General features: G+C 37.6%; 1 protein-coding gene across 1 annotated transcript; it reads right to left on the bottom strand.

Moving 5' to 3' along the window:
• Nucleotides 1-224: 224 nt before the first annotated feature.
• LOC133840044 (uncharacterized) lies at nt 225-9,785 on the bottom strand. The gene is made up of 17 exons (XM_062271697.1): nt 9,692-9,785; nt 9,401-9,579; nt 9,000-9,350; nt 8,797-8,933; nt 7,632-8,238; nt 6,620-7,128; nt 5,674-5,902; nt 5,457-5,593; nt 4,458-5,067; nt 4,122-4,399; nt 3,913-4,056; nt 3,602-3,783; nt 3,248-3,423; nt 2,710-3,194; nt 1,837-2,449; nt 1,076-1,356; nt 225-1,020 (listed from the first exon to the last, which is right to left on the bottom strand). Exons 1-17 carry the CDS (start codon nt 9,783-9,785, stop codon nt 807-809), a joined length of 5,226 nt encoding a protein of 1,741 aa, XP_062127681.1. The 3' UTR covers nt 225-806.
• Nucleotides 9,786-11,754: the final 1,969 nt, after the last annotated feature.

Raw genomic sequence — 11,754 nt, 5'->3', positions numbered from 1 at the left:
TAGTCTCGCTTACCCATTTAAAGTAATTTTAAGTGGTATATAAAGTTGTGCTGCTTATGCGAACAAAAAATATCCGGATACATTGGCATTAATTGGTGCCCTGTTTTATGGTTTCGCAACAACGTGCCACAATTTTCCGATTGTGCAACTGAAATGAAATGGTGTCAAGTATCGCCCGCAGGTTGCCACATAAATCACGTGACTCACTGCGAAATCCAATATATATAAATATGAAATGATTGATTAGTTATGTCTGGGTGATAAGAGAGAGAGGAAGAACTTGCGACAAATCCGCTGTCAAGGTTTCATTCAAAGGTTGCGACAAGCGGCAATTGCCAAATGCTGATAACCGTTTAATCTCTTAACTGTGTTCTGTGGCATCCACACGTTGCAGTCTTCCATTTTTTTGTTGACTCTTTTTGCTCGCTGCTGGGCATAAAAATGCAAATGGAAAAAATGGGAGGGAGGTGGGAAAAACGCTGAAAAATCATAGCCCAAAATACGGCAAACCGGGAAAAGTTTTTAATGCAAATACGAAAATCGCATGAAAACATGAAAACGTGGTCAACGCAGCGAGGCGTGCACGGCAATTGCGCGGGCTCTCAGTCCTCAGTCCTCAGTCCTGACAACAGGAAGTGCACGGACAACCGGGTCGTTGCATTCCTGCATAATTTTCACAGCGGAAAAAGTTAACGCAAAGTGCTTTTATTTTGATTCCATTTTTGCATAATAGCTTAAAGCCATGACGTGCAGTCGAGCTGCTTCAAGGTGCAAGATGACACACAAAAAAAGTGGGTGCAAAGTGTTTAACGTGTACGCTGCACATAGCGCTCCCAGGCGAGTTCGAGCAGCAACAATAGTAACACCAGTACGTAGCCACAGATGAGCATAAAGAACAGCGGCGCCACATACTCCATGCCCACGGTAATGACAAAGTTCTGGGCATAACAATGCAACTTCATGCGTGCCCAAATGTTGCGATGCTTACGATAAACTCCCGACTCCAGAACGCGCAATAATCTAACGAATAATATTCAGTTAGTTGCATAGTTTTGATTTAAGCCAAATACTTTACTTGAGGCGTATGAGCTCCTTATAACTCGAATTGCGATGAAGGTGCGTGTAGATCAAGAGTTCGGGACGAAAGAGTATCTCGTTGAGGTCACAGATCTCCTGCTGCGTATAATAATGTTCCACATAGGCATAGCCGGAGCTGGCTTCCAGTACATACACATAGCCAGGTCGATCTCTTACGCGTAGTACGCCCTTCTCGGCGGGTATCCAGAGTTCCGGATTATTCGTTTGTGTCTCAATTTTGAGCTTACTGAACAGATGTATTTCTGGGCGCAAAGAGTACTAGGGAAGGCCAGGAATCAAGAAACTTCAGTTTTAGCCAGCAATTGAATGTGAACAAATACTAAGAGCTAGAGCATGACTACAGTTTCTAATATAAAGGGTCATTAGTTCAGAGTTACAGTAGATATTTTGAAGAAATCCCCTCTTACTGCACACTGAAATATAAATTGCTGCATCGTAGCTCCAACTGTTTAGTTATGAAAGAAGTTAAGTAAATCAGGCCAAATAATTTGATGTATAATACGAGTAATACATATACTGACATACTCATATGCAGTTAGATTTTGAAAATTACGATTAGCAGTAGAGTAGAGTAAACATTTTTAAGAAACCCCTCCTTATTGCACGCTGAAAGTGTTTCAACTATCTTGTATAAGAATTACAGCCTCATAGGTCTTACCGTTTGGACTATGCGTAGTTAATACAGTCAGTCAGTGAGGATAAAGTATTTAATAAATATGAATAAAATGTCAAACTCACATTCAGATAACTTTTCGTAAACGAGAGCGGTTCCAGGCCCACCTCCAGCGAGCTTTCTGCCAGCTGTTGCATTGTCTTGATGTCCGATTTGACGGGCGAGTTTAAAAGCGAAGAAACCACAACAGACGTATAATAGTTGTACATGATGAAGCTGATGAGGAACAGCGCAAAGTAGGCTAAACGTCCGCCAGTGGAGCGTGGTATTAAAGCAGAACTCTGACTGCAAGCTGCACCCAAACTGATCAGGATAGTGGTCAGCAACGATGGCATATAGTTGAGATGACGACGACGCGGCATTCGTTTGTATTCCACATAAAATACCAGATAAAGCAGTAGGGAAATTAGCAATAAGAGAGCACCAAATAGATACCAGACGATAGCACTAAAGGGCTGCAGAAAGACATCGCCACGTATGCCAGCGTTGTGGGGTGTGCGAAAGATGCAAACGGAGCGAAAGTAACCCGTCTCAATGATAGCCGACATACGCTTCAGGCGACCCTCGGTGGCCAAACAAGGAGCCGAGGCAATATCCGCGGTCTGATCAACCACAGCGCCCACAGAGCCGCCATTGATGTCACTATAACTCCAGCGATCCGTAAAAGTGTAGTTCATGCTGAAAAGGAAGGATCAGTAATGCAATTCTTGCAAATTACATGTTTTATAAAATTTTCTTAAAATTACCAAAAATGCAATTGCAAAATACTACTAATAAAATGCAAAGCTTTTAAATCACGGCTTGTCATTTTACAAATGCGCACTGTTAACTATAATATTGTATATTTACATACATATATGTATGTATGTATGTTAAGTAAAATCATAAATTAAATTAAATTAGAAAGAAAACTTATTTACAACTCTTTTCAATCTCACCCGCATTGTAAAATATCCTTGAGCACCAGATTGATATGAAAGCCAAACCGGGCTATGGCATCGATGTGCGTGTTGTTATCCTGACTGAGGTAACGTATCAAAAATTCTGGTGACCAGGTGATGGGTCGCTGAGTCACCACAGTGGCCACACGCAATACCACATCCCGCAGCTGCTCTCTGTGGCCATATTTGGAGCGCAGATGCAAGGTGCTCAAATACCGCTTCAATGTGCACTTTGTCACATTGCAGTTTACTTCGTAGTTGCCAGTTATATTGAGTTTTCCGCCAATGTGATTGCCATTGCTATAGACATCGTAGACCGCATAGCTGGTGTCTCCATTGTCAAGAACCTCCTGTTTCACATAGTCCACATTCGCATCTACAGATAGATTAAAGGGTGCAAAGAATTCGAAGAAGCCAAAGCCAGATAAGCTGTCGTGTAGAAGCCAATGATAATGCTGATTGTAGAGCTGCGATTGACTAGCCTGAAAGGAAATTTATGAGAAATATGCTTTTGGGCAAGAAATTCGCAATTTACCTCCTTTAAAAGCGCTTCACTACGTTCACACTGCAGATCCACATAGATAGCCAAAGTGGGCTGATGATGATCCAAATAGCGCTGCTCCAAATTCTCCCAATTCCAGTCGCCCAAGTGCACAAATTGATGATAGATGAGTTGCGGCGAGTTATAGATTTGTTGAGCGAATTGTAAAGCTACAATTAGATAAGAAATAAATAAAATTATTGAGTAATTTATTAGTCAGTTAATCCCTTTTTAAAAAACTGTAAAAAGAAAAGAAATAAATAAAATTATTGAGTAATTTATTATTCAGCTAATCAAGAGATAAGCAATAAATAAAATTATTGAGTTATTTTCTAGTTAGTTAATCACTTTCATTCCTTTGCCAGCAGTGAAAGATGACAATGAACGTGATGCGCGATTGTAGCAAATTGTACAGCACAAAGTTTGCCAAGTGCAGCAACTGCATTTTCTTTATTGTTGACTTTTGAGCTTCAGACACCTTTTGGGGCTTTCCTTTTATAGTCAAAATCGTTGGCCAATTTTCGTGTCGCCTGTCAGCTGCATGTTTGTTTAAAATTGCTAACAAATTAGCAAGCCACTTGCCTTAATTTCTTCTTTTGCGTAACTGCCGTTTATGCCACAGTATTTCCAGGCCCAAAACAAACAAGCAGATGATATACGCCATGAGTAGTAGAAGAAACAACGGTCCGGCGGATTCCAAGCCCACCACAACGGTGACATTGCTTTGATAGCAATGCAGTTTGTTGCGCACCCAATAGCGAAAGTGCTTGAAATGCACTCCAGTCTCCAAGAGGCGTAATTGACTAAATAAGAGAATAATAATTAATTCTTTATATTCTTTATAATAAGACATTTGTGTTGCTCTCACCATAGTTTGAATAGCTCTGCAAAATTCGATGTTTTCATTATGATCGTATTGGCGCTTGTCTCATCGCGCAATAGAATTTCATTCAGCTCGCAAATCTCGTGGGGCAAATAGTGTTTTCGTACAAAAACATATGCACTAGCTGATTCAGCTATGAACACAAAGCCAGGATGATTGCGAACCATCAACACGCCCTGCTCTGAGGGCAACCAAATGCGTTTGGGATCCTTGTTTAAGATCTTGTTGAGATACAAACTGCGTATATCGGGAAATTCAGCAGTCTGCCAAATGAAGCAAGCATAATTTGTTGATAACTTAAATAGATCAATGTTAACCCACCTCTACATAAACTTTCGTATAGATGGTGGGCTCAACGGCCACCTCTAGACTGCTATCTGCCAGCTGTTGTATGGTGCGTATACTTGATTTTGGCGGTGCTCCCAGCAATGTGGATACAACTATTGATGTATAATAGTTGTACATTAGAAAGCAGGTCAACATTATCGCATAGAAGACCATGCGACCGCCCGTTGAGCGAGGGAGTAGCCAAGCGCCTTGAATGCAGGCTGCACCAAAGGATAACAGGCAACTGGTCAACAAGGATGTCTCCATGCTGCTAGCTCGACTTAGACGACGCTCCAGTAGAAATGTCAGCCACAGCAAGAAGCCAGTGAACAGCAGCAATGCACTAAACATAAGCCAAACCGTCCAGCTGAATGGCTCGAGGAATTCCGTGACACGCAACTCGGCGCCAGCTGAGCGTGGATTACGAAACATGCAAACGGAGCGAAAGGAACTGTGCCAGGTCAAGGGCTTAAAGTACTTGGTGCGTCCCAAGGTGTATAAGAAAGCGGTGGTTGTCATATCAACGCTGCCATTTATCAAATCCCCAATGAGGCCGCCAGTTACCTCCGAGTCCGTCCAGCGATCGCGAAAGGTGAAAGAAAAGCTAAAAATTTATGTGACATTGTATGTTCAGGAATTTTAACTAAAAATTATGACTATCTGAGTCTTAAACAAACTTTAATACAAAATATTTGTATATCAATTTTGAGCTAAATTTTTTCAAATAAATAATTATTGTATTTATTGTAGACTAATTTTAAATTTCAATCTTTTTTTCCAAGATGACACCAAAAATCAAATGTGTGATTTGAAAAATATAAAAATCCTTTTATCTTAATAGTCGAATTAACAAAAAATAATAAAAAAAAAAATTTGAAATTTATATATAATATATATTATAAATCAAATAAATAAAATATTTTTTATCAAAAAACAAACATATCTTTTAATATTTTTGTTAAATATCACTTTTAATTATTTAATGCAACTCACTTGCAATCCAGTAAGTCCTTGAACACCTGATGCGTTTGATAGCCCAGCCTGGCATATGAATCCTTGTAAATATCATCAAGACTGCTTAGAAACTCTTTTATCTTTTCCTCTGGGGAATCTACAGGCAACGCGGTGATCTACCATTAAAATAATTTATTTTAATCGGAGATAGCATTAGGATTATTAGTTAAAAGCCTAAATTATATCTTGTTCTTACTGCTGCATTAACTCTCAGTGTAATGCCAGTGAAATATCTGCGATTTTGCAATCGAAGTCGCAGATGAAGATCGCTTAGATATCTTCTGACGTGGCAACCTCGTTCATTGCAGTCAATTTGCTGATCGATGGTTATGTTTAGCTTACTGCCCAAGTGCTTAGCTTTATTATATAAATCGTAGAGTATAAAGCTGCTAAGATTTGCCTGCGGCTCGACATAAGTTAACTCGCTGTTGACATAAAGTTGTGCTTCAGAAAATCTTTCTCGGAGTTGTTTTGAATCAAAATTGCGATCAATGATTAACCAATGATAATGATCATTAAATAAGCTTTGTGTATTTGCCTGTTAATAGAAGCTTAATAAAATTTAGTTGCTCAAATATTAACAAGGAAATGAAATTACCATTTGCAACACTTCTTTGCTCTGATCACAATTGATGTCAAAGTAAATTCCCAGCTTAATAAGTTCATGATTAACAAGTTGTGCTTGCAAATGCTCCGCTTGAGAGAATGTTGCATTAAGATCCAAAAATTGATTGAATATTCCAGAATTATGTGCTAAGTGTGCCAGTGGAAAGAGTGCTGTAAATAAACAATAATTTAGCATAAGAATTATATTTTAAATTAAACTCACAATTAGCTGGCCAACAGTGTAGAAATAAGACATTATTCAACTTGGCAATATGCACAAAATAATAGATGATAAATTGAATAGTGAACATGATTGCACCTCAATTACAGCTAGTTAATGACAAAATCGTTTAGCTAGCAGTAGTGCTTTTATAAGAACACTATAAATCATCATAAATTGACAAATGACAAGTTAATGGATGCGTGTGGATAGTGAGTGACAGCTGAAAGGTAGGACTAACTAATTGGCCAATTATTAAACCGCTTGATACTTACCTAGCTAAAGAACTACATTTTAAATTGTATATTTTCCTTACTGTCCACCGATCGAACGCTGCAAGTGGCGTCTACTCAGATATGACCATCCCAGCTCGAGCATTAGAATAATAAATGAGAGAATGTAGGCGGCCAGCAGAGCCATAAAGAGAGGTGCAGCATATTCCATGCCCACATTGATGACATAATTGTTGGAGAAGCAGTGCAGCTTGGTCTTCGTATAGAAACGTCGATGCTTCTGGGTCATGCCGCCCTCTAGCATCCGCAATTGTATCTGCTTCAACAGCTCCTTGTACGTTGAGTTGCGATGCACAATGGTGTAGACAGTGCTCTCCGGGCGAAAGAGGATCTCATTCAGTTCACATATCTCATGAGGCATGTAATATTTCTCCACAAAGTTGTAAGAGAATGAAGCCTCCGAGATGAATACAAAGCCAGGTTGATCGCGAACTCGCAACACGCCTTCTTGAGCCGAGAACCAAATGCTGCTGGGATTGCGACCATCAACTTTACGTTTAACCAAATTGATGATATCAGCACGTGGTGAACTCTATAAAAGAACTCAATTTTATGAGAAACAAGTAAGAAAGCTACAGTCAAGTGTGCGCGACTGTGAGACTGCGTTTTTGCCTAAACAAAAGTATATCTTAAATAACTTGTAAAACCAAACTTTCAGGAATCATAAATACTGTAATTATTATTGAATGTACCAAAAATCTACCTTCAAATTTTCGCTTCTTTTTTGATTTTTATCGTAGCAAAAATCTGAAACAAACTTGATTTGCGTGCAAATATTGTCCAAACATATTATAAATCTACGAGTATCTCACATAGTTTTTGAGATCTAGGTTTCATACGGACGGATGGACAGACAGACGGACATGGCCAATAGGCATTGGCTATATCGTCTCAGCTGTTGATGCTGATCAAGAATATCTATACATTATGGAGACGGAGATGCCTCCTTCTGTTACATACATTTCATGGAGACACATAGTTATAGTTATAAGGGTAGCGGGCATAAATATTGTAATTTATCCTAGAAAAACTTACGTTTAAGTATGCCCAAGTAAACGGTATCGTTTCGAAGCCCACATCTAGTGAACTGTCTGCGAGCTGCTGTATGGTTTTAATATTGGAACGCACTGGCGAACCCAATAAGGTGGACACCACAATCGATGTGTAATAGTTGTACATGAGAAACGAGGTCAGCATGAGTGCTATGAACGCCAGTCGTCCGCCCGTCGAATGTGGAATCAAGTGCGAGCCTTGAATGCAGGCAGCGCCAAAACTAATCAGACAGCTGGTCAAAAGCGAGGGTATATAGGCCAGATAGCGTCGCATCCAGTGATGCTCCAGTCGAAATATCAGCCACAGCAGCAGGCCAGAGAAGACCAGCAAAGCGACAAAAACGAGCCAAACACTTGGTTTGAAGGGTTCGAGAAAAACGCCAGCCTTGATGCCAGCATTGTGTGGTGTGCGAAATATGCAAACCGAGCGAAATTGTCCAATATCGGTGGTAGGAAAGATCTTCTTCAGACGCGCAGTTGAGAGCACAAAAGCTGTGGTCGATAATTCCACATGCTCGTTGACCACTTCACCCATGGCACCGCCAATGGTATCGTTGAGACTCCACTGATCCACCCAAACATTGCTGACGCTGTCAATGAGAAAGTCGATCAATATTAGAATTAAGCGAGTATTATTTTTTTTTGGAAACAGAAAAAAACATATATTCGATACATTTCCAAAAATATGATTTGATTTTTAAAACAAGATTTTTGTAATTTAAGAAACATTTAAAAGTAAAAAAGATGTTAACTAAAAATTGATGATTGAGAGAATATGCACTCATAAAATCACTAACTATAAATCGGAAATTCAAAAATCTGCAAAGTAAAAATTGCTGATTGATAATGCATTCATAAAAGCACTAGATATAAATAAAAAAATGTCAATCAATATTGTACAAATAATCTGAATATAATAATCAGTTTATTATATTCAGATTATTTGTGCTTGATATTGATTTAAAAATTTGTGCTGTCCTTTACATTTTTAAACTATGTTAATGCAATACTATTTGAAGAATCTTCAATCTACCATTTTCCTTAATTTTCTGGTTGCATTTCTAATCTTGGTTTAATTTTGAAAAGGTTTTAGTTGTATTTATGATTTTATTGTTGTTTGTAAATTGTTTTTATTTCGTTCTGCTTACTTGAATAGCAGCATCTCCTGCAAATGGAGATTGTTGCGATAACCCAGACGAGATATCCAATCCACATGAGCATCTTGCTCACTGTTTAAAAAGTCGAGAAGCACTTTTTCACTTGAGTTCAACGGCAACACGGTGACCTTTAAAGGAAGTCTTTATGGTCAATTCTCTTAGTGACAAAAAACTAAAAGCAATCTCCAACTCACCAATGCCACCTGCCTGAAGGTAATACCCTCTAAATTACTGCGCTGTTGTAGCCTGGTTCTCGTGTGCAACTCACTCAGATACTCCTTGATTTCACAACTGCTCCGATTACAGTAAACACTCTGATCGATGGTAACGTTGAGTTTGCCTCCTAAATGGCTGCCTCTATTATAGACATCATAGAGTGTAAAAAAGCTGCCTTCATTCGATTCTTCCGCTAACTTCACATAGGTGACATCTGCATTGATGCTCAGATTAGCTTTGTTGTAGAGTTCTTCTAGTTGAGTCATGTTTCCTGCTTCATCATAGAGCAGCCAATGAAAGTGTTCCGTGTAGAGACGCGCTTGACTCGACTGCATGATTTTTGTTGTAGTTAAAGTTAGAAAGCAGTGAATAATTTTACCTGATTTGTTATTAAGGAACTGTGACTGCAGCTTAGATCTAAGAACACTCCCAGTTTGGTCAAATCGCTATCCAAATAATCCTTGTGAAAGTTAGTCAATTGTTCTTGTTGCACATTGAGATTAACGAATTGTGAGAAAATGTAGTTTTTCGAAAATAGTTGTACAAGCGGCATAAGAGCTGAGTCAAAAATGAAATTTAAAATCGACAGTTAATGGATAACGAATCAAAATGTTTAACAAAATTTTAATAACTGCTAAAATTAAATATTGTAAAATTGCTAAATATTTACCATACTTCTGCGCACAATGAAATATGATTACATCTCTTAGGTTCGCTTGCAATAAATTGTAAACAATAAATTGAAATAGAGCTAGATTTGCCATGTTTGACTTTTGACTGTGTCATCAAAAGCAGAAGTCGTGTCTTTTATACCTTGCCGAAAAAGTCATGTTATATAAGAAAGTAATTCTAGTTAATTATCGTAATTGAGAAATTTGGGCTGTCAACGAAAATGCGAGTTTGATTGACAGTTTAGTTACGCTTTAAATGGGGACAGTGTTCATGCAACAGGTGCTGCTTTTTTGGGGGCGTCATAACAAACAGCACGTGGCTTGGCAACGCGCAGGCGCCAAAGTTTAAACGTAAACAAGACGAAAAAAAACTCAGTCAGATATTCATGAATGAAGCGTTGTTACACATGCCTCCACTTAGCCCCCGAGGAAGCACCCACAAACGTCGCTCGTAGTGTTAATGGATTCCAGCCATGATTTAGTCCCGCTGTGGCAGCAGGACGAAACTGATTTTGCGCCTTTTGCATGTCCGTGAATGTGTCGCAGTCAGTATGTGTGTGTGAGTGTGAGTGTGTGCGCCTCTGTGTGTGTGCTTTATGCTGTCGGCGTATCCTCTGCTCATGCTGCTGCTGCACAATTGAATCTTGGCCAAGCGTTTGCTTTTAATGTCGTTTCAGTTGGCGTTGCGCGCTTGGCGCGTCTCGACGTATTCCTGTGACCAAATCTCTCTCCTAAGCGAGCAACGGGCATTAAGCGTTTTCCATTTCCAATACGCGCCTCGTTATCTGTTTATTTGTAAACATATTGTCGTTGTCATTGTTGTTGTTCTTCTCTTTGTTGTTGTTGTTTATTATTGCCATTTGGCCGGCGGCGGCATCAAAAGAAAGTATTATGTCCTTTGCAAGGCGATTAGAAGCGGATTGATTGAATTGACGGCGGTCGCGACGGCGGATTGTGAAATTAATTGAAAAATGCATTACGCATTTTTTTCTTGCTGTGAAGTTGTGAAGTGAAAATCAGTTAATTACTAATCCTAGTTGAAGTAATTAAATTACTCATTCTCATTAAAACATTTCATAACAAATTCACAAAGAACAAAATAAAAATTTGAAGAGCAGTTAATTTAAATCTGTATTTACAATTAAAAAGTAAATGCAACGCAATCATAAATAAACATAACAACTTGGCGTATGTGTAATATTCAAAAATAATGAATGAAAATATAATATTAATATTGAAAAATTAAATTAAATGTAGATTATACAATATTATTATTCAATTTTTATACATTTTACAAATTTAGACAAAAAATTTTTATATTTGTTTAACTTGGCGTATGTGTAATGTAAAAAAATTATTATGAAATGTGAATAATAGTATTAAATAAAAAATAATAAAAAAGTACTTATGCATATGACATAATACAACCAAATAAAGAATAATTATATTTAATTCATCCGGAAACTTGGCGTATACGTAATATATCTGAAATATAGGGATGTATATAAAAACATTTTTCGGAAAGAATAAACGGAAATCCACGAATCAATAAATCTAAAAAAAAAAACAAATTTAAAGTAGTATACGTAATATTTCAAATGTGTATATTACGCATACGCTAAATACTTATATAAACACACCGTATCTTCATAAAATGGAATAATATAAATTTATTTAATCATAGTATGGAAGATAATAAATATAAAAATATTAAAAGAAAATGAAAGCATGTTAATTGATTTTCTAAATACCTATGTATATAACAAACAAAGTTGAAGTAATTTATGCGGCTACTTGGCGTATAAGTAATAAATGTGAAATAAATTTAAATTCAATAAATTTCTAGTTCATTTTTTAAATGTCGTGTAAAATAAAATTTCTAAACCAATTAAAGTATAACAAATTAATGCACAATTATATACACATCGAAATTTTTAAAACTTGAATTTCATGGGCATCCAAATTGATTGACGAATGCCACACGAAATAAATTACAATTTAAATGCGCATGCAAATGCGTTTATCTTAATTAGGCTTTCAAACAATATCAGTATTTATGGAG

This window comes from Drosophila sulfurigaster, chromosome 3 (genome assembly GCF_023558435.1).
Source record: "Drosophila sulfurigaster albostrigata strain 15112-1811.04 chromosome 3, ASM2355843v2, whole genome shotgun sequence".
NCBI classification, from domain to species: Eukaryota; Metazoa; Arthropoda; class Insecta; order Diptera; family Drosophilidae; genus Drosophila; species Drosophila sulfurigaster.
This window is presented reverse-complemented; position numbering and strand designations above follow the sequence as displayed.